The sequence below is a fragment of the Polyodon spathula genome, chromosome 9 (assembly GCF_017654505.1).
Source record: "Polyodon spathula isolate WHYD16114869_AA chromosome 9, ASM1765450v1, whole genome shotgun sequence".
Lineage (NCBI taxonomy): Eukaryota > Metazoa > Chordata > Actinopteri > Acipenseriformes > Polyodontidae > Polyodon > Polyodon spathula.
In genome coordinates this window covers 19,793,074-19,817,454 of record NC_054542.1, presented here as the reverse complement: position 1 = coordinate 19,817,454, position 24,381 = coordinate 19,793,074, and the positions used below count along the sequence as shown (strand labels likewise).

The following is a 24,381-nucleotide window of genomic DNA, read 5'->3' as shown; positions in this document are numbered from 1 at the left end:
CTTCGCATAGAGTTGATCAGGCTGTTGATGGTGGCCTGTGGAATGTTGTCCCACTCCTCTTCAATGGCTGTGCGACGTTGCTGGATATTGGCGGGAACTGGAACATGCTGTCGTACACGTCGATCCAGAGCATCCCAAACATGCTCAATGGGTGACATGTCTGGCGAGTATGCAGGCCATGGAAGAACTGGGACATTTTCAGCTTTCAGGAATTGTGTACAGATCCTTGCAGCATGGGGCCGTGCATTATCAGGCTGAAACATGAGGTGATGGTGATGGATGAATGGCATGACAATGGGCCTCAGGATCTCATCACAGTATCTCTGTGCATTCAAACTGTCATCGATAAAATGCAATTGTGTTTGTTGTCCGTAGTTTATGCCTGCCCATACCATAACCCCACCATCACCATTGGGCACTCTGTTCACAACACTGACATCAGCAAACCGCTCACCCACACGACGCCATACACACTGTCTGCCATCTGCCCGGTACAGCTGAAACCGGGATTCATCTGTGAAGAGCACACTTTTCCAGCATGCCAGTGGTCATCGAAGGTGAACATTTGCCCACTAAAGTCTGTTACGATGCCGAACTGCAGTCAGGTCAAAACCCTGGCGAGGACGACGAGCACGCAGATGAGATTCCCTGAGGCGGTTTCTGACAGTTTGTGCAGAAATTCTTCGGTTGTGCAAACCCACAGTTTCATCAGCTCTCCAAGTGGCTGGTCTCAGACAATCCCACAGGTGAAGAAGCCGGATGTGGAGGTCCTGGGCTGGCGTGGTTACACGTGGTCTGCAGTTGTGAGGCTGGTTAAATGTACTGCAAAATTCTCTAAAACAACGTTGGAGGCGGCTTATGGTAGAGAAATGAACAATCAATTCTCTGGCAGCAGCTCTGGTGGACATTCCTGCAGTCGGCATGCCAATTACACGCTCCCTCAAAACTTGAGACATCTGTGACATTGTGTTGTGTGACAAAACTGCACATTTTAGAGTGGCCTTTTATTGTCCCCAGCCCAAGGTGCACCTGTGTAATGATCATGCTGTTTAATCAGCTTCTTGATATGCCACACCTGTCAGGTGGATGTAAACAAATTTGTGCACAAAATTTGAGAGAAATAAGTTTTTTGTGCGTATGGAAAATTTCTGGGATCTTATTTCAGCTCATGAAACATAGGACCAACACTTTACATGTTGCTTTTATATTTACTGAAAAATAAAATCTATAAATTGTTCCAAATTAATTACAAATATAAAACAGAAAATAATTGATTGCATAAGTATTCACCCCCTTTACTATGACCACACCTAAATAAGCTCTGGTGCAACCAATTTTCTTTAGAAGTCACATAATTAGTGGAGTCCACCTGTGTGCAATTAAAGTGTTTCACATGATTTCAGGTTAAATACACCTGTCTCTGGGAGGTCCCACAGTTGGTCAGTACATTTCCTAACAAAAACTACATCATAAAGACGAAGGAACATTCAAAGCAAATCTGGAATAAGGTTCTTCAAAAGCACCAATCAGGGGTAGTACATAAGAACATTTCCAAGGTATTGAAAATCCCTCGGAGCACAGTCAAGTCCATTATTAAGAAATTGAGATAATATGGCATAACTGTGAATCTGTCTAGAACTGTCCGTCCTCAAAAACTGCGTATCCGGGCGAGAAGGGCACTAGTCAGGGCAGCCAGTGAGGCCTATGGCAACTCTAAAGGAGTTACAGTCTTCTGCGGCTGAGCTGGGAGACACAGTGCATACGGTAACAATAGCCCGGGTGCTTCACAAAACTGGCCTTTATGGGACAGTGGCAAAAAGAAAGCCATTGTTGAAAAAAAACTCAGCTAGAGTTTGCCAGAAAACACATGGGAGACTCTGAGACCAAGTGGAAGAAGATTCTATGGTCTGATGAGACCAAAATAGAGCTTTTTGGTCTCAAAGCTAAGTGCTATGTTTGGTGCACCATCCCTACCGTGAAGCATGGTGGTGGCAGCATCATGTTATGGTGATGCTTCTCTGCGTCAGGGCCTGGAAAGCTTGCTGTTCACCAAAGGTCGCCATCCAACTTGACAGAGCTTGAGCAATTTTGCAAAGAAGAATGGGCAAAAATTGCACTGTCCAGATGTGCAAAGCTGGTAGAGACTTATCTAAATAGACTAATAGCTGTAATTGCTGCCAAAGGTGCCTCTACCAAATATTAACTCAAGGGGGTGAATACTTATGCAATCAATTATTTTCTGTTTTGTATTTGCAATTTATAGAAATTTTATATATATATATATATATATATATATATATATATATATATATATATATATATTTTTTTTTTTTTCACTTTGACATTATGGATTTTTTTTGTGTTGATCAGTGGCAAAAACTCCTAATTAAATCAATTTTGATTCCATGTTGTAACACAATAAAATGTGGAAAAGTCCAAGGGGGGTGAATACTTTTGAGAGCCACTGTATGTGTGTATGTATATATATATATATATATATATATATATATATATATATATATATATATATATATATATATATATATATATATATATATATATATATATGTATGTATGTATGTATATATATATATATATATATATATATATATATATATATATATATATATATATATATATATATATATATATACACACACACACACACACACACACACACACACACACACACACACACACACATTTAGTGCAGTGCTGTGAAGATTTGCCAATGTTTCGGTCATTTTAAAGAGTCTGCTTTTGACAGGAAGATTATCTCCGAGATCCTACCTTGATCTTGCCACTGACGAAGCTGGTGATGTCCTCTTTATTGTCGAAGACTGGCAGAGTGTGGAGTAGGTTCTGCGCAAGCCAATCCCAGTGTTGGTTTATCTCCTCCACCGTGGCACCTTTGAAAAGTGATATTAATCCGATAACAAAAAGGCTTTAAAACCCAGCAGCTCTCATGATAGAGAGAACATTTTAGAGAAAACGTCTGGTCTTCTAGGGGATTATACTGGACTGCTGGCATTCAAGTAAGTGACCTATGAAACAACTGCTTGGCTTGCTCCTAAAGGACTGAAACACTAGGATCTTGGAATGCTTGATTAGAGGAGGAGTGTCTTTTTATTTTATCACCCTCTCATTCAGACCCAGCGCTGCACCTCATTCCTGCACCCTGTTCCATTCAGACCCAGCGCTGCACCTCATTTCTTACTCAATCGCCCTCTCCCATTCAGACCCAGCGCTGCACCTCATTCCTGCACCCTCTCCCATTCAGACCCAGCGCTGCACCTCATTCCTGCACCCTCTCCCATTCAGACCCAGCGCTGCACCTCATTCCTGCACCCTCTCCCATTCAGACCCAGCGCTGCACCTCATTCCTGCACCCTCTCCCATTCAGACCCAGCGCTGCACCTCATTCCTGCCTCAATCGCCCTCTCCCATTCAGACCCAGCGCTGCACCTCACTCCTGCACCCTCTCCCATTCAGACCCAGCACTGCACCTCATTCCTAACTCAATCACGCTCTCCCATTCAGACCCACATTTCAGATTATCCAGATTTAGATTTGAACCCAGGCTTCCAGAAGGTGAAAGGCTTGCAATCCTACTGAAATAGATTACATTACCACAGTATGTTAGTACTCTTGAGTTTCAAGTTTGTTCATATTCTACAATACTGATGCTACATTAAATAAACTTTGTAATGACATATACATCTTTTTTCTTCTTCAGTTACTCTGCAACTTTTATGTTACAGATGTATTGTTGAATTATAAAGCAGTAAATTGCAAACTTGAATTAAACAATACAGCTGAACTTCTTTATAATATAATAAATTACTCATTTTGTAATTAAGAACCTTAAACCTATCCTAATAAAGGGGATTTATTTCAATAATGTAAATAGAGGGAGAGCATAATACTTATAACCCTCCTCTTTTCACTGCATTTTTATTGTAGGTATTAATGTTAAGAAGTGTCAATAAATCATATGTGGGAAAACTGCAGCTGGATTGATAGAGTTAAAGAGTAGCAGTATTTAGATCTTCCACTGTTTGACCACTATAATAAACACCAATGGTTCATTCATAACATCATTACACAATGGAGGCAATAACTAAATAATTTCTCTTATGTACCTATTCAGCCAATTTCAACTTTCACCACCCAGGCGTGCCTATATTTCATGGGAACCGTGCGGCCCAAAGTGGTTTACATCTCTTATAAAATGGCTACTTCAAAGTTCATTGTCATTTGGGGGAATAAAAATAATGAAAAAACAGTTTAAAAAAAAAAAAAATATATATATATATATATATATATATATATATATTGTGTATACAACCACAGTATTATATAGTCCCAAATGACATAACCTTTCACTGGTAGTGAAGAATTAGTTTTAAGTTTCATATGTTAAAAATAAACTGCACATTTGTTACTATATCTACTGTCTTGTCCCTATATAAACATGGACATATCAGATGTGAAGATCACAATATGCTGCTATTACAAGCGTGGAGACCCAAGCACAGTTCTGCTCTTGTACAGTTCCCACAGGGAATGCCAACTGGCAGGAAAGCTTTCTGAGCTACAACTTCCTACACAGGAAGGCATCTTGATTGAAATTAAGAATTACAGCACATTAACCATGCAGTTGACTTGATCTATAAACACATATTTTTCCTTGTTCCCATTGTGTTCTGACATAATAAAATAGTTCGAGTCTGGGCTATTCCACAGCCGACCGTGAACAGGAGTTCCCAGGACGCGGCGCTCATTTGGCCGAGCATCGCTGGGGGGGAGGGGGTCTAGGTCGGCCAGGGTGTCCTCGGCTCACCACGCACCAGCGACCCCTGTAGTCTGGCCGGGTGCCTGTGGGCTTGCCTGTTAGTTGCCCAGGAGCTGCGTTGTCCTCCCACGCTGTAGCTCCTGGGCGGCTGCATTGTGAAACCGCAGTGTGTAAAGAAGCGCGCGGCTGATGGAACACGTTTCGGGGGACAGTGTGTGTTCGTCTTCGCCGCTCCCGAGTCAGCGCAGGGGTGGTAGTGGTGAGCTGAGACTAAAAATAATAATTGGCCATTTCAAATTGGGAGATAATAAAAAATAATTGGCAATGACTAAATTTAAAAAAAAAAGAAAAAATCAAACGTAAAACAACTGAAACAATTGTGGAACTGGAATAAGCAGCAAATTGGGAAAAGCTGCAAAATGAAAGGATGCTGCAGACAAATATAAGAAAGCTGCTTTAAATGAAATGCTTCTGTGAGCAGTTCAGTTTACTTTATTCAGGTAGCTTCACTTGCTGTGTATACATTAGAAATGTATTTTGTCTGTCTGATTACTTTGCTTTTGCATTCTAGCAGCATATTGATTGAATTCAAGTGTAAGGGCCTTATCTAAAGGGTTATAGTCATACAATATTCTATTTCTACATTTGGGGAGTGGCCATCTGTATAAAGGGGAGAGAAATCATTGTTTGGGGAAGGGAGTTTGGTGAGTGTTTTGTGTAAATGTAGTGAAGGCGAACATCCAGCCTACAGGTGTTTTGTTCTTTTCTTTAAACCTGTTACTTTGGCCCTCATGCCTGTTTATTTATTTGTTGTCTCCTTCCTGCTAATACCATCTTGGGCACAGTGCTATCCTGTCACAGATGCCAAGCACTATATCTCGTTTGTCACAGTTAATAAAACAACACATGTGGAATAGTGGTATGTCCCGTTCCCTTGGCTGCACAAGTGCAGTTGTTTTTTTTGGTTTCAAACTTTATTTCGGTTTTACCAAAAAAACTAACCGATGTCAAACACAGGTGAAAGAGCTGATAAAAAAAAAATGGTCTGGCAAGCAAAGGAAGGTTTTTAAAGGGTTAAAACAGAAATTGGAGACGAGACAAAATGTACAGCTGTGCATTTATAACCAGGCAACATTAACCAATAGTTGTTTTGTATTATTGGATGTTATTAGGTCTAGGTCAAATCCCAACCTTAACTTAATCAGTACTAACAGTTATTATTGTGTAACAGGAAATTACAATGAGGAATTATTGTTATTGTTAACCTACTTGAGGAAAACTGAACTTACCACTGGCGATGGCCCAGTACACCTGCGATCCTGGTACCTGCAGCAGGATTCGGAAAGGGGCAACTCGGGCATTGGAGTCCAACACAGCATCTAGAGCACCAACCAAGAGGCCTGCACAAGAGCAGAAAAGGCATATTTTATGACGTGTTTATTTACCAACTGCACAGGGCTTCTGACTATAGCAGCTCTGGCACCACACAACTCAGTCCTGAAACGGTTCATAGATCACAGTTACACTCACACCTCTGTTCTTTATTCCTATGGCTGAAGACCCACCACAAAAAATTGATGGCGCTAGAATCCACCTTGTGCGGGCACACAGAAATATATTCAAATCATTTTCTGTGTCAGAGAAGTTGACCAGTGTGAACAGCGGGCATTTAAACATGTGCTGTATGTATTTTACCCTCGAAAAGGATTATAAGAAAATTAAATAGTACATACATCTTGTATGTAAAGAGGTTTTGAGCTTGCTCAAAAGGCGTGCAGTCAGCGGGGAGCACAGCGACTGCTCTGTGAGGTCTGGACAGGAGCTTACTAATAATTTCCCATTGTCAAAGCACTGTCCTTTCTGTGTACCTTGTTTTCTGCTGATGCTGTCGATGTGAAAATGACAATATTTCATGATCACCATGTTGGTTTAAGAACGATATCTGAGCTACAGATATAGCGCATGCTTACTGTAGGCTTTTTTTATTTGGCTTACTTTATTTCCTAAAAGCAGCTTTAACCCAACTAAATGGTAAGAATATGGTAAGAATAACTTTCTGCAACTGCAACAACATTCTTCAAAGTCTGCTCGAGTTCAGGAGAGGTTTTTGGGGTAGTCACGAGAACAAATTTGAGACTGAGCTAACGCACACACACACACATTAATAGAGCATTTGTCAGTCATTATTTCTAATTATATTTTTATAAAAGACATCATGTCAGGCATCTTGTACATGTATGAATTCTTGGCTGCAGCTCTGTTGGCAACATTATAAAGTTGGCTAAACTACAGTACTTAATTATGATCCGGGCAAGATTTTTGGAATTATTATACAAAGACTACATATGTTATTGATATTTAATTAAACCTTCATTCACAGTAATACAGAAAAAATAACTTAAAGAAAAATCTAGCAGCCATGTGCGTTGCTGATGTCAGTAAAAAACAACCACCAAGGTGTCAAATAAGGAACAGTGATGATTAATCTCTACACTGCAATGAGGCACACAAATTTTAATACAGTAACCTGTCTGGTATCTGCATGTCACATATCCGCCCTAACCGTTTATCCACCATGATAAAAGCTCTTCAGCAACGTTACAGCGCTAATGCAAAATGGCTACAAGAAAGCGAAAGCTATTTGTGCTTACAATTAAATGTTATTTTCTTTTCTTTTGTAAACCCTTTGCTACTGTGTACATTACCCGACACTAATGTAAGCGTACATATCACTGTGGCAAGGCAGGAGCCCTGCGCATGAAGAGCGTTTTTTGTGTAAATGTATATAGTAAATAGTGTGTATTTGTTGTAATTAATGAAGTATCTGATGCACTTGGGAGAGCCGGCCTGCTGTGGGTGATTACCAGGTGTGGAATCAAATCAGCAGGTAGGTGTGATCCAGTGGGGCATCAGGTATAAAAAGGTCTCATTTACTCCCCTCAGGGCTGCTGCAAAACCAGGGCTAACTGGGCTGAAGAAGTTGAAATTCGCCAACGTGTGTGTGTGTGTGTGTGTGTGTGTGTGTGTGTGTAAGTGTGAGAATAACTGAAACCAGGGTTGGATACCGAAGAGTGAGTAAGCAAGTCAAAACCTCCGACAGCCAGGAGAGTAGCCAGAGTTCGTATCTTATTATTAAACAGAAGTTTCTCGATATTTAAATAAATCCTGTTCACCTGCGGGGTGCATCAACTTCAACCACAATCTCAACCTCCTGCCTGTCACTCAGCAGCGAATGCACACACCCACATAGCTACTCTGTCACAAGCATAAATACTATGTATCTTTCTAAACAAGAGATTTAGGGGAGCTCCCTAATAAAAGCTGAATCTCAAAATAATAATTGTGTGAATAGAGTAATTGTAACAGCTGTGTATAATGGCATTTAAAACAGGATTCATTCATCCATATATCCGCCCTTTCTCCACCACAGTCGAATATGCGACAGACTACTGTATCTGCAAGCCATTATTTCATTTCTGTATGCACCAAAACGCATTTCACAAACCCTGTTTCATCACAAAATTCTTACCTTGACATACCAAAATATACGTGCTGTTGCTAAACAAAAAGGATATCAAAAGAGGATCTGAGCCTTTCATCTACATAATGAAGCAGCAGTTCGGAATGCTGATGTTTGAAGTTTCACTTTAGTATAATCTGTCTACTATTGTGATTTGCAGTGAATTAATCTATAACATTTAGTCCTTTTGTTCGATCTAAATTTCTCAAAAGCAATGGGAGGTCACTCATGCGGGAATATCCACTGCTGTGTCTTAAGTAGTTCTTTCCTTGTCATAGACAGGAAAAACTACATTCGCAGGCTGACTAACTAACTGTGCGGCACCACTGGGCATTTTTGCAATGTGATATCGCTTGGTCCTCCACCAGGCACACATGAGCAGTTACAAGACTGACTTTGTGCTACAATATTGTAGAAAAATGTAATGGTAGTTGTCAGTGCCACACAGTAGGCTATGTACTGAAATATATTGTACAGACATGGCCAGTTTTACATCACCTAGAATTTTAGGATTGAGATATTAAAAAAAGAACTGTATGAACAGAATTTAGACATTTTATTTAACATCATGTAATCAAAGTAACTACAAAATGATATTGCAAAAGTCTACCAGAAGCCATAATAGTAGTACAGTTAGACTTCTAAATGTCACTGTTACCAGAGAGGGATGTGCTGCCCGCATGAGTGCCAGAAAGGGAGGTGCTGCCTGTCAGAATGCCAGAGATGGAGGAACCGCTGCTTGATCCAGTACAAAAGGGGGAGGAGCCACTGCTTTCTCCAGTACAAAAAGGGGAGGGGCAGCTGCTGTCTCCACAGCCACAAGGGGAGGAGCTTCCACCGGCTCCAGAGTCAGCAAAGCAACTGCCGGGCCAATCTCAGCAGCCGTTCCACCTACTGCTGAGGAGAGCATGACGAAAACCAGAGGGTCCAGCGTTACTATTACTAGCGCCACCCCTTGCAGAGTGCCCCGTGCCACTGCCTGCGTTGCCCTTACTGGAGTGCCCCATGTCACTGCCTGCATTGCCACTGCCGGAGGGCTGTGCGCCGCTGCCAGCTTCACCACCACCAGAGGGCCCAATGCAGCTGGCACTACCAGAGGGCCCAGCACCGCTGCCAGGCCACTCTCTGTAGAGGAGCAATGAAAAAAGGGGGTTAAATGGCCACCCTCTCACAGAAGCCCAGGGGTCACCAAAGGGGTTAAATGGGCACCCCCTTACAAAAGCCAAGGGGTCACTACAGGGGTTAAACAAGCACCCCTTACAGAAGACCCATGACCACCTCAGCCAAAGGAGACAAGGGGACCATCTCCACCACAACCCTGACCACCACACCTATGTCTCCACCCGGTGCTTGTGGGTCAGAGCCCTCGACCTGGGCTCCCAGACCAGGGTTGCCAGATTTCTGCAGAGTTTATAGCCCACAGTCACTTCAAAAATATCCCAAAAAATAGTCCAATTATTTGTTTTAACTGAAAGCAAACTATTGTTAACACGCATGCCTATGCATTAAAAAAAAAAAAAAAAAAAAAAAAAAGCTTTCATAAGAAAAGATACCTGGTATAAATTTGAGAAAAAAAAAAAAAAAAAAAAACTACAAGCCCCAGTACAGCTCATCCACATGTCACTGTCAACAAATTCGTACAGAAGCTCTGAAGTGACAAATCAACATTCATACCAGACCAGCAACGTAATTACAGCGTGATCCCTTTATTGAAATACTAATGCTGGTACTGTATCCCAAACAATGCTAAGGCGCTAGGGAGGCAAATCCACTAAGAGCAAATTGCAGGAAGATTGCAACACTAACAATAAATGTAAGACATAGGCGATTTGTCTTTTTGACCCAGCAAGCAGGTTAAATAAGCATGTGTCCACATGGCTACAAATACATGCGGAATACAAACTGAGCAAGGAGTAAACTATGGTAGGTTGTAGTAAACCCACAACACAGGATTATGTTTTAGTGTAAACATGGATTGTGGTCCACTGGAGTTAAACATTTTGCATTAAAAATATTGCGAGTTCCATAAATACCAGTTGATTTTTTTTTCTTTTTAATGCCACGAGAATGACAATCTTTTTCCAAAGCTTTACACTTTTTTTTCTTTTACAATCCTTTGAGTGGGACGTTGCTGATATTATGCTCTGTAAAAGGAGACCTTTGTTTAGGAGTGTAAACTCTGCCAGCATATGCCTCCATGATTTAAAAAAGTCAAACTTTTTGACAAATTGCTTAAAGAGGAAAATACACTGCATTTCCAGACAGATGCACTTTAAAATATCCACAAGCCATTACATTACATCTAGCTAACAAAATGATTACATACAGCTATCAAAATAATTCCAGTAAATCGCATCTAATGTGTACAGCAGAGTCCTGCACGGTTTTTACGACCAGCGTCCAACCAGTACCTGCTACTACGGGACCCGATCTGAACCCGTAACCCAATGCAACACCGCCTTCTTACCCATGACCCGACTCGCTTTAATAAGACCTGCAATTTGCCCCGAACCCGCAAGTGTTTGTCCTGTACCTACTGCCTGCGTCAACTGACACTCACATTCACACACAGATAGTTCTACCATTCTCCAGAGATTGGAACCAGGGGCGGCAGCAGGATTTAATTCCTGGCTGGGCCCCAAATTTTCATGGACGGGCCGTTTATGACTTAATGAACTAAGTATAATGACGTAATTACCAAATTACGTACTGAGGACACTCTATACTGTCAGAAATAGCACCATATTCTCCAAGAACGCACATTCAAAAAAATTTTGACAGTCAGACATCCAATTTACCACTAACAGGTATAACAGCACAAATTCTGTAACGTTAGCAAGCTACCAATCATTACCACACAAAGAAAATGATAGTTCCTGACAAAAGCTCTCGAACGTGTATTCGACTTCCCAAAGTGAGCTTACATTTAAAAAGCTCTCATACAGTGACTAAAAGTGAATGTCAACACTTCCCTTTGAGCTTTAGAAAAGTGTCAGTTATACGGGAACAAAAACAAAACAGGAACAGAGGCATGAGTTGAGCACAACATACATCTCAGCTGCATCAGTCAACTGAATTCAAATTGCTAAATTTGTTGATCATCGGTTTGTTTTCTTTTTACCAAATTTGTCGGGACATAGCTAATGCGTAAGACACAAACATAGCTACAGTTTACTGCAAAGTTGGCTAAAAGTTCTGTATTATTATATTTCTTAGCAGACACCCTTATCCAGGGCAACTTACAATTGTTACAAGATATCACATTATTTTGTACAAACAATTACCCATTGATACAGTATAAATTAATAAACAGCAGCTACCCAAGCTGGTTGCTTGCTTGCGTGCCTTGCAATGAAAGAAAAGTTCCTGTATGTTTGCTGACGATGCGTTTAATTTCTATACTATACTATCGAAGACGCAAGATCTCATATCTCAGCCGTCCAAGCACCAATCTTTTTTCACAACCATGACAACGGTACTGAGGTGGGTGGAATGGATATATTTTTTGAACTACAAGGATGAGCTAGACTTGCCACAGCGGATTACATTCTGATACGGTTTGGTATTAAATGTTTTTAATTGTCAAAATCGCTCCATAACTGGGTGGGCCCATGAGCAAAATGGGTGGGCCCAGGCTCCTCAGGCCAAAGCGTGGCGCAGCCCCAGGTTTATAAAATAGGCTATACAGCACAGGGGTGGGTATTGGGACTGAGGATCTGTATTGCAATATATTGCAATACTGAAGACAATATTGCGATATGTACTGCGATACATACTGGAATTCAACGTCAAATGATGCTGATGTTGATTTTTTTGCTACCAAAATAAATCTACACAATCTATATAAACTGTGCTTTTTGTTATTTTTATTGAATTTAAAGTATTAGAATGTAATTGCATGTCTTATTGGTGCTCACTGTGGACACTTTTGAAGTTATGCCTAGACTTAGAGGCTCAACAGAATAATGCTATTGGACATTTGGAAGCCGGTGAATCTCAGTCCACCGTGGCATGGCGTCTGAATGTTTCCCAGAGCACTATAGGACGACTTTGACACCCATACCAGCAACGTGGAACAACACTGACAGCCCAAGATCTGGTAGACCATGTGTGACGACGACAGCCCAGGACAGATTTATACCCCTACGGCATTTACAAGACAGGTTCACCACTGCAACCTCTACAACATCTGCAGTACAAGGAATGCATAGAATTTCTGACCAAACACTCAGAAACCGCCTACGGGAGGCAGGTATCCAAGCAAGGAGGCAAGTCAGAGGAGTGATTCTTACACCGCAACATCGCTGACTACGACTTCAGTGGTGTCATAATCACAGAGTATGGCCCATACAAATATGGAGAAATGTGGTGTTTAGTGATGAATCCAGATTTCTTTGTACATGCAGATGGAAGAGCCCGGGTATACAGGCGACGTCATGAACGTTTTGCGGCAAACTGTGTGCGACAGGTTGACAGATTTGGTGGTGGGAGTGTCATGGTGTGGGCAGCAATCTCAGACAGTGGCAGAACCAACCTTGCTTATGTTCAAGCAACCTGACAGCTCAGCGCTACTGTCATGAGATCATACACCCTCATGTGATCCCATTCATGAGCCATCGTAACGTCATTTTCCAGCATGACAATGCATGACTGCACACAGCCCAGGCCACCACAGCTTTCCTCACTCAGAACAACGTTCAAGTGCTTCTCTGGCCATCTCGATCACCAGCTCGGAACCCCATTGAGCATTTGTGGGACGAGATTCAACATTTGCGATGATGTCACCCATTGCCACAGACGGTACCAGGCACTTCAGCTAAAGTGGGTTGCCATTCCCCGGCATGTTATCTAGGCTCTGATTCAATCCATGAGCAGGAGATGTCAGGCCATCATCAATGCCAATGTTGGACATACCCATTACTGATTTCTGTTGACCTTGAACTTTGTTTGATTTGAAAGTGACTTTATTGAATGTCTTAATGATTTCTGTATAGTTTTAGGTTCTTTGGAACTGTTTATTTTACTATGCAAACTGCCATACTAATGCTATAAAAAGTACATTCTAAACACCTATGAGTTTCTTTTTTTGAAGAGTATATATTACAAAAGTATAAATAAGTGCTACACAAAATAAAATAAATACTGGTAAGTAAAGTTATAAACTATTTACTCATATCTGCTTTGCTTGTTTTTTTTTCACAACTTACAGTACCAGAACCGCTGTTTTTTTAATCTGATGAGATCAAATCCAGGAGGTCCTGAGAAAAAAAAAAAGATATTTAGAACATAATGTAAAATTACATTGTCCAGAACTGGTCGGAAGACAGTCTTTAAAAATAAATGTAAAAACAATTAAAATTGCACTGATACAGTTCTTAAATTGGTGACGAATAAAAAAAAAAAAAATAAATAAAAAAATGAGCGTTTGTGTAATTTGTAATTTTATTGCACTACCTTTAGTTTAACCTCGTCCACAATGGATCAAACAAGCGGCAATATAAACCGAGAACACTGCTGACTCCTCCCAAATCACCTTCTGCTTTAGTGCAGGAAATACCGGTACATTTACCTTCTAATATGTTGTTTGAGAAAGGGTTACAGACGAGTACACTGAAAGGACAGAAAACGTTTTTTGGAGATTCAAATTCAAACCCAAGCCTACCATATTTTTTTTCTCCACACCCGAACCGCAAACCGTGAAGAAGTTCACATTCTGACCTGAACCCAACCCGCTTTTGCATTTCACCCGCGGGCACCCAACCTGATGCAGTTTACAGTATTACCATCACTTCATAGATCTCACATTTTCCTACATGAAAGAGGCACACATTATGTTAAATGTGTATTTGATTAATAATTTTTTTAAATAAATTTAATATTTTTTACAGCATTTGTATACAATAAAACTGGCAAACATATCTGTACCTCCTTTCCATGCTGTATTTCCCTTCCATGCTGTATTTCCCATTGAAGGAATGTAGGCAACACATACAAGTTGCTTCAGAATTTTTCTTTTTTTTTCTAACTGTTTTGTCATCTATTTTCTTTAAAACTCGAACTCAAACTGCCAGAAGCTAGACACAATGGCTCGCATTTCAGTACCAATCACTTATGATTGACATGTTTTCAATGGCGACTTAATTCCACCATGCAAAGTTAAGTGCCATCACTCATAAGCTGAACTGAGACAGCCATGGCAATAGAGTTTGGTATTCTATGTGTATGCATATTTGGAACGTGGAAATATGCACACACACACACACACACATTCTGGTGCTATTTTAATTACTCTGAAAAGATGCAGAGCATTGCACTTAATATTTATCATTTAATTGGTTTCTCATGACTGCCTCGTGAATAACGTTTCAGCTAATCCCTTTACACATCACAGCAAACAGATCACTGTTTTGGAACAGCATTGTTTAAAATGTAGTCTATCTTCACAGCTTTGCTGTATATAGTTTTGTCATTTTCTTTTTTCATAAAAATGTTAATAATTGATCACAAAAATTAATAATTACAAAAACCAGTACTGGAATCTGCATTTCTGTTATTGATGTGCCATACCAAAACTGGCCCATCAAATCAGTAATGATGCATCCCTAGTGATAAAGGCCTTAACGGTAGAGCTGAGAAATGGAAAGCATGGGTGGTTCAAGGTATGGACGTCATCCACTCGTTCTGAGACCTCCCAGTGGTTCAAGGAGAAAGATGTGTACAAATTATCCCTCATTCCATTTGTAGTGAATTAATGTTGACTGCACCTGAGGTGAATCTGAGGTAACAAAACTAACACTGAGAAGCTGGAAGTACTGTAGAGTTATAAATAGTGAGACAACTCACAAACTATCTTAGCTGTCAGTGCTACATCTGCATCAAACCCCTTCCACCCCCCACCCACACAATATCCAGAAACTGCAGTTCTGTTGGCAAGCACAGAGCAATGATTTTGCGTGGGAACAGAATTTTGCCTCAAGTAACAGAAGTGATATTCTGAAATCAAATTCTAAAGTTTAAACAGCATTTTCTGCATTGCATTAAAAAAAAATTATTATACACTGATCCCACAATATTCCAAACAGATTCTTTTCAACAAAATTGCTTTACATATCATGTCACTAATTTATTAAGTTGATGAAACTTGTGTTGAAAGTTCACATATGTTAAAGTAATTGTAACAAAAAAAGTTCCAGAAATTCTCTGCCATGCACATCCATACACTATACAGTATACTGCAAGTCTCAAAAGGATAGTATTGAAAGAAAGATGAATTTTAAAACATTCCATCTGGTACAACACTAGGCTGAATGAATCTTGTTTTGCAAACTGAGAACTTAGTGTAGTACCACATGCCTGTTTAAAAATGAAAATAGTGGGCATGTTTCTTTAAAAACTGAATATTTGAGACCTGTGTAAGCAATGGAAATGCAAAATGGGTCATATTCATGGATATTTTTGTTAGCTACAGTCCAGACAAGTTTAAAGGACATGGTGCAAGCAAAATAATTCTACTAAATCTTACCTAATGTAATATAATGCACACATTATGGTAAAGGTGAATTTGATTTTTTTTTTTATTTGAAGCTGCTGAATAATTATCGAATGCTCCTTGCAGATACTGTACTTCAATGCAATACTTTGGTGAACTTCGTAGAGTCGCATGAAGGATTTAAAGGCACCACTAAAAACATGTCAGTCACGGAAAAGCAATGCTCGGCACTCAAATGCAAGCCAATGCATATCTATCTTCTGAGAGAGTTATTTAACAGAAAATAAATGGCAGTTAAGATTTTTTTTTTTTTTCCCCTGGAGAAATATATTTAAAAAAATGTGCTCAAGAAAAGTAAGATATGTTCACCAATCGTTTATAAATGCACTGAAAAAAATCACTATAAAAAATAAAACACAAACAGATTTGTTCTTTCACAAAAGGTAAATTGAGACAGAGGGGGCGATGCTAACACATTACATTTGATTTGCTGGAATTATTTTGTTAACTACAAGTACTTTAAATATAATTTAAAAGTAAACTGTATTAGTATGTTTAGAACACAATTTGATACGGTTCTATTTTTCATGCAGTGTTTATCTATTTAAAGATATTTTATATTTTCACTTGAATTTAATCTGCAGTACGATGCTTATACCAAATATTACTAAAATGTTCTAATCGCACCACACTCGCCTGCTGTAGGTACATTGTGATTTTGCCTCTGCAAAGAAAACAATACCACATTAAGGACCATAAAGAATTAGGTTACAATGCTGACCTACAGCACATCCATAACACTGCAAAATAGCATCAAGTACCATATGTAAGCAAACAGAGACCAGATCTCAAAGATTAGGTCACTCCGGATTCAAATTCAGTACATTCAAGCGAAGGAATGGCAACATTACATTTCATCACCGCTAGGTGAGAAACAGGGTCATTCCCTATTGCTCAGGATATTACTCTAAGGATCTGTAGCATTTATGGCTGTGTTTTTGAGAACATTTTATAGCACTAGGTAACTCCTCTATTGCATCACTTAGTTTTAGGGGTAATCCCGAGATAACCACAGGTGGTTGATGCAATCCTGGGGGATTCCCCACTTCTGTACAACCTCACTGAGGCTTACCTAGGCAGGGTGTCAAAATCACAAAGTGTGTTATCTTTGATTTCTCTGGTAGCTGCTATCAGACATTGTAACTGTGGTCTTACTGTAGAGCCCAAGATAAGGTTTTGGAATTGGTCATGTGACCATCAACCAGTATTATTGTTAAAATGGCAGGACTACTTTGATGCTCTAAAAAGGAGATGAGAAATATAATTGACAAAGAACGTTTTTAACTTGATCCAACCAATTGCAGATTATTTATCCCAGTGGTTCTGGTGGCCAAACTACACATTTTTCCTATGAACTTTATTTTTTATATATATAGAAAAGCAAAATGTTTCTCATTTAAATACAGCAGCTTCTCTCAAAACTTTCTTTTTCTGCTATTTTTTTTTTGTAATTATTATTCCTCTGACAACAGATAAAACAGAATAGGTTTGTCAATCATATAAACTGATATAAACTAATACAATACCTAAGCTAAAGTGCATTACTAATGTATTTAAGTTAAATACAAAAACTGCTTTCACTTTCCGGTCCCAATCACATGCTGCACAATTCTAACAAAAGTACAATGAGATGCAAAACTGCAATATTCCAGAATAATGGGTTGTGAAGGCTTCAGTTTGCCGCACTGAATTAACTATAGTATAAAGCAGAGGATGTCAAACAGTAGTTAAAGTTATACTTTTTGTGTGTGTGTGTGTGTGTGTGTTTGTGTATTTCTGGCAAAAACAGAGCAGTAGACATTAGGTTTTTTTTTTTTGCTTTTTTTTTTTTACTTTTTCTTTTTTAAATCCTTGTGCAACATGGCTAGGAGCCCTGTACAGGAGAAGGGGGCAGGGCAATGGCCAGCTCCTATAAAGTATATTTATTTTGTATTACTATGATTTATCATGTATTTAAATGACGGCGAAAGCCATGTTATTGTTTATTTGTATTTATTTAAAAATGTCTGTGACAGCGTAGCCATAAGTTTGCTTTGTTTTTGTATTGTTTTGCAGCGTGGATCCACATTAAAAACCTGTGCAGAATGTGACCGAGGGATTATCAGGTAACTGATAGCTAGTTAATCCCTCGGTCTCTAATATTAAAGCCTGCAGTTCTCCCTGCTCTGGGTGGGTGTTCAGAGGAGAGAACAGAGTGAGAGCAGGTTAAAAATGAAACTAAACACAGGGTCAGTGAAAGTGATTGCCCAGCCTGACCTGTGTTTTTGTTCAAGATTTGTTTTTGTTTAATATTTACTTCGCTCGGTGAGCAAGTGTGTTTCTTTTGTTAAAATATTTTATTTATTTTTGTATTTAATTATAAAAACTGCAGTGTCTTTTTGCCATGCAGTACCTTGTCTGTTATTCTTCCTGCTTCTGGCCTGACGTCACCACTCCGCCATCCCTGTCACACCGAGCCATGGTAGTTCCAGCACAAGTGGTAAAGACACATTTTAATAAAGTAATAGCATTACTGAGGTATACTTATGCCTTTTTTTTTAGCTGTACACACAAGTTTGTATTGCTTTCTTCATAACAGAAAATCACCACAAAACAAAACGTTGCTCACTATACCAAACATTTACCTTGCAAGTTGGGCAAGTGTTTGGAAAGCATGACGCACAGTACCTGCATGCAGGATTTTTTTTGTACTCGAATTCCTGAAGGGACAAGCCCCAGTGAAGCTGGGGGAATGATGAGGGTGTGGTTTCAACTGAGAGACTGCTGTGATTGGATACAAACTGAGAGGCTATGGCTGCTATGAGTGAGTGTGGAGTTTTGAAGCAGGTAGGGGGAGAAAGACGAGAGAGGAGACATAGTAACAAGACTGGGAGAACATCCACTTATAGAAACACTAGTTCATTTTTACCTCAGAATCTAATAATTTGGATTGTTATGGTGACATTCTATTATTTATTTGTCAAAGAATATTGTACAAAATACATATATTAGTCTATCAGGCTATTATAAAATAAAATAAATACAAATGTCACCATAACAATCCCACTTAACAGACTCTGAGGTAAAAATGAACTGTATTTACTGTCTCTGTCTTGTTACTCTGTCTGCTCTCTTGCCTTCTCTCCCTCCGTGCTTCAAAACGCTACGCCCAATCACAGCAGCCGTAGCCTCTCAGTTTGTATCACAGCAGTCTCTCAGTTGAAAACACACCCTTGTCACTCCCCAAGCTTCATTGGGGCGTGTCTCTTCAGGAATACAGGTATGAAAAAAATTACGCTACCTGCATCTCTTATCCCCTGATTCTGAGTAACATGTTGTGATATGTAGTTCTAATATCTACCAACAATGTCATTTATGGCAGACACAGACACATATTTGTGCCTTTGAATTCAAGTGTAGCAATGTCTGCTTCAATATTCAGAGAATAAATAATTTTATAATTACTAAAGAAAATAATATTGCTCAGGATTCTCCCCAGGCCTTTTCAGCTGGGCGGGCTGCCCGGCTGAAAAAACCAAATCCGCCCGTCTTGCATCTGCTACTGTGCCTTTAACAATAAGGATTGATTGTGCTTCTAGCAGACTAGATCAGCTGAAAAAAAAAATCTTGTAACCATGTGACAACTGTCTTACGTCTTGAAACGCCATTTAACCAATCAGTGTTGAAGGGGCGGGTTTTCTGTGTTAAGCACTTTGAAAGACTAAAACGTTAGAAATGACTGCTACAAAATGAAAAAAATTATTTTCAAAGGAAAAAGTGACAATGCACTCGGTATTTTCAAAATAAGCAGGCGATCGGCGCATTCCACCGCCTAATACTATATTTGCGCCAGCTACTTTATTAAAAAAATAATACGATTATTTTCAGGTATTATCATTCAGTACATTGTTTGTTGTATTATTGTACTGTAAGGTGATATGCAGTACATAAGATACATATGCACCAAAAGAAAACACATATTCCTTTTGTTGTGATATCGTAACAATATGTACTGATGTGCTTGTGAGAGATATTGGAGGTTCACATACAGAGGCTGTACGCCTTTAAGAAGAAAGGCATGGTGGGATATCAGCTAAACACTTGTCAGCTGACATACAAATGCTTAAGTGCAGAGGTGCTGGATTGATACACTCCGGTTTCATGCAGCAGTTATGATGGTACACCAAGGTGTGCGAGTACTGTTGTGTTTAAAAAAAAAAAAGGTTAACATGAACAGTGAAAAACAAAAATAGACATGTATTAACAACATGAAGAAAATAATTTAAATTAAGCAATAAACTCAGTAATTAAGCTAAAAGGGAAGTGAAAAGGTTACAGTTTTTTTTTTTTTTTTTGAACTCCACTAACCCTGCGTTATCTTTCCCCAGTCAAATCGTAGAGTCCCTAAATATGCATGGTAATTTACCAGAATAAAAAACAGTAATGAAAAAGAAAAAGAAAATGTAGAACATGAAAAAGTGCAACCAGATTCTGTCAACGAAAGACAACACATTATTCAAATTCTTTGTTGTATTATATATTTAAGGTAAGGCAAGTTTATTTTTCCATTAAAAGTGCTCCCAGCTATAATGTTCTGCCGCCCGGCAGTACAGAATTCCTGGGGAGAACCCTGTTACTCCATACCACTATTTTCATGTCACACTACTAAAGCCTTCTCTCGTTGATCAACCAATGAGAACTGCCACTAAGCAAAATGGCCATAGATTTGTGATGCATGCCAAAATGAAATCTGATCAGAATGAAAGCTTGGAGAATCAACAAGCATTGATTATACTGACATTAATGCTGGCCAATATCAGCTAATAGAAGCAGAAGTAGTATGAGGAATCAGAATGCAAGCAGCATGGACTGTGCTTAATGAAAGCTGGATAGCAGCACTGATTAAGATAAAGGTTGATTAAGAGAGGGCTGCTGTGGCTGCACGTAGTCCCAGTAACATTGCTCTATCTCACAATTACAATTCCTGATTCATTATACTGAATTTATGGTCTTTAACATAGTCTTTATCAATCCTAAATGTTACAAAAACTTCTTGATTTTTTTTCAATGAGTTTCTATTTAGTACTACTGAAGATCTTTAAAGTTAGGGATGGTCAAATGTAATATTGCATTTTTATTAAAATTAGGAAATGTTACATGCTTTAATGACTCGCATATTCAGAATTCAAAACTGGCACAAACAAATTCATGCACAGGTTTACTGTACATATTTTAAAAAACAACACCAACACTCTACCAGAAACTGTTTTTAAGACAATTTCAGATGGAACATGGTTAAAAAAACAAACAGCTGTTAATAAAAGGGCAAACTCAGATGAATATTATACTGCAGGTCCGTGACTTTGTGTTCATATAACCAAGACCTTTCTCTTCGATTACATGAATTCCAGAGCAAGTTTAAAGTAATTATGTGTCATTGATATCCAACCCTAAATCCCTGTTTAACAGAATCGGCTTTGTTCAACATTGTACTCCATAGAACTTAAAAGCTTCACAAGACAACTAACAGATTGGGTTTCCTTTCATTCTGTCATATCTTTATTCCAAGGCAGTTTCTGAATAATATATTAGGTGTATACATTCAAGTGAGTGGCTTTCTAGGGAAAGGGCTCTAAACTCCACTACCAGTACAGCAGCAATCCGGTACATAAAATATATGCTAGTGTGTTTGCTGGCTACCTCTAATCACGTTGAGAGTGCATTTCTCACACACTATTTTTGTCAGGCCTGTGAACATTTTGAAAGTATTGTTATTTTACACATGTATCTTTCAGAAAAATTGTATGAAAAGTGCTATGTGTAGAAAACACATTGATATAGCAACTATGAAGGCACAAGCTTCATCCCCAATGGCAGCAAATTCCAGGTAGAGTACACGCTGGCCAGTACTAGATATAGGGTTCCTACACAACACTTTACAGTCATGCCATAAATATGCATATTGCTAAACTTTCTTATTACAGTTTTACAATTAAGGATACACTACCATGACATTCTTAATAAAAGAGAATTTTATTTTGTATAGCAGTGGCCACAGTGTGAAACGGAAGTTTCCTTGGTTAGGTGCTCACGGTGCAGACAGCTGATCAAGCTGGTGCAAACTGCTCTTCAAGGGAAGTCTGAACCAGACCTTTCTGCACATTTTACCATGGTCACCCCAGCATGGTGAGACAGATAGTTGTTGTCAAGTTATTTGCATCCCCTCTGCATTATGACAAGTGAAACATGAACACAACAAACCACTGTACATTTACAAAACCTCCCAGATAAGAATAGAACAGCGAAACACCATAAAACTAGCGCTTGTCGCTCCTGTTCAACGGATTAGTCACCCCGCCATTTGTATTGTTCAGACCTGAAGATTATGTTAAAACATGGCTAGGCAACGCCAATAATAAGATATGAAACCAACTAACTTGAACCATATCTTCCTTAATTACAAGATTTAACCCGACTGCAGTTTTGTACAAAATGACAGTTTCAGAAGGGGTAAAAAAATACAGATTAGATTTATTATTGTTGTTGCATTGTCACATTTAAGTTGAAAATCATCAGCAAAGTTGAAGCTGCATTTTTATTAGCCAACTTCTTCAAGTCAGTCATAAACCTAAATTTGGGTCTATATAACGGTCAGTGGTTTAAAAGTCAGTGGAAGAAGTATCCAAGTAAACAGTACAGCTGTTTTAGGGTGTGTTCAGACTGGGTCCGTTTAGAGGGTTTAGTCCGCACTCGGTACGTGTCGGTACGTTTGGTGTGAAGTGTGAACAACAAGGTCCGCTTGGGAATGAACCGTATGATAAACGCACAGAGTCTGGTTTGCTTGTTAAACGTCAAAGTGAACAACTGCTGGACTCTGTCCTTTGGCACTTAGGAAACAAACTACACAAGGTAACCTTACAAGGAAGTAAACAGTTTGCATGCATTTTAGTTTATACTCTGAGCAAATAAGTAGAGCAAACAACACAAAATGTCTTTGTGAACTTGTGACGGAAAGATGAGTTCTGGTGATGAATCTTCCTCCCAACCTGTGAGGGCGCTAAAGAACGGGAGGAGAAGTATCTGGAAGGGCTGGCCTGACAGTTCGTTTCCGGGTCAGGGAAGTGGGTCAGCCTGGAGGGAAGCGCGACTCTGTTGTAAGACCGTATTGATTTGAAAGGTAAACGAGAGGCAGCTGCAAGTAATAAGGCAGCTGCAACCGTTTATCTCGATATCATGCGGGATTACATATAGGGGCCAAGGTAACGCTGATCTTCTCCTTCGTTTGGGTTAAACGAGTGGAGAGAGAGAAGGACTGAGAGAGGAGCTCTCAGAGTGGATTGTGTTAGTGTTTGGTATTGTTGTGTCTGTCCGTGTAACTGTCTGTTTTTGTATTTAGCACTAGACAGTTAACGCACGTCTCCGGAGCTGTCGAAAGGAGAGCACTATCCGGAGCACCACTGCACTGAGCACCTGCACGTTTTCGATCACCCAGGACTGGTGACCGTACCGCTGTTTTTGTTCAGGACTGTGCCCTTGGTTTCATTATCCCCGTGCTTTACACATTGTTGTGTATTGCCGGGGATTTATTATTTTTGACGGTCGCCAGACCTGGAAAAGAGCAATAAAGCACTTATTCACTGAATCACTGTTGTCTGTTCATCACTCCTGCACCTCATCACCGCGACATCTGTTCCCCTTACCAACCACTTTGCCACACGTGGTGTCAGAAGTGGGATGGACCGCAACGCACTGGCGGAGCTGCTGCAGGCACTGGAGATCAGACGGGATGCAGAGGAGAGACGGAGGGAGGAGCGCTATACGGCGCTCATTGAACGGGTAGGGCTGATCGTTGCTGCAGGAGCGACCCCTACCGGAACATCATTGATGTCGGCCCCGAAGGCACGGGCCATGAAAATGACGGCGGAGGATGATCCGGAGGCATTTTTGGTGGCGTTCGAGCGGCTGGCAACCGCGGCGGGATGGCCTCGGGAGTTCTGGGCAAGCCAGCTGGGACCTTGCCTGGTCGGGGAAGCGCAGGCAGCATACCAAGCCCTGAGCGACCAGTACGCCACTGACTATGACCTAGTCAAGCAGGCTATCCTCCGTCGTCTCAACATCACCGCGGAGACCCACCGGACGCGGTTCCGCGAGTACCGGAGAGCCCCGGAGACACGCCCCAGGGTGGTGGCACAGCGGTTGTGCGACCACATGGTCCATTGGCTGACCCCAGAGAAGAAGACCGCTCAACAAATGGGGGAAGCCATTGTGGTGGAACAATTCTGCCATGTGGTCGGCGCCGAAACTCAGGCGTGGGTACGGCGCCACAACCCTGACACCCTGGAGGAGGCGGTCAAATTGGCCGAAGATTTTGAAGACTCTTTGACGTCAGCCCGGGTCGGGATCCTGTCAGCCCCTACCCTGCTCAGGGACCAACCTCTCCCTCCCTCTCCTCCAACACCACCACCATCACCCTCGGTCCCGGCACCCAGACCTCTCAGACCGACCCCGTTGGGCCCCCTTGCCTCCCCCCCATGGAGA

At 40.3% G+C, this 24,381-nt stretch overlaps 1 protein-coding gene across 3 annotated transcripts in view; it reads right to left on the bottom strand.

Moving 5' to 3' along the window:
- Positions 1 to 24,381, bottom strand: part of LOC121320479 (TBC1 domain family member 8-like) — an 82,071-nt gene that overhangs the window by 43,966 nt on the left and 13,724 nt on the right. The window contains exons 2-3 of one of the 3 annotated variants that reach the window (XM_041258833.1): positions 6,085 to 6,195; positions 2,791 to 2,909 (exon numbers count right to left, since the gene is read on the bottom strand). In XM_041258833.1, coding sequence (XP_041114767.1) covers positions 2,791 to 2,909; positions 6,085 to 6,195 — 230 coding nt within the window. Of the gene's footprint in view, positions 1 to 2,790; positions 2,910 to 6,084; positions 6,196 to 24,381 lie in introns of those variants that run through there. The other 2 variants (XM_041258835.1, XM_041258834.1) reach the window with 2 other exon arrangements.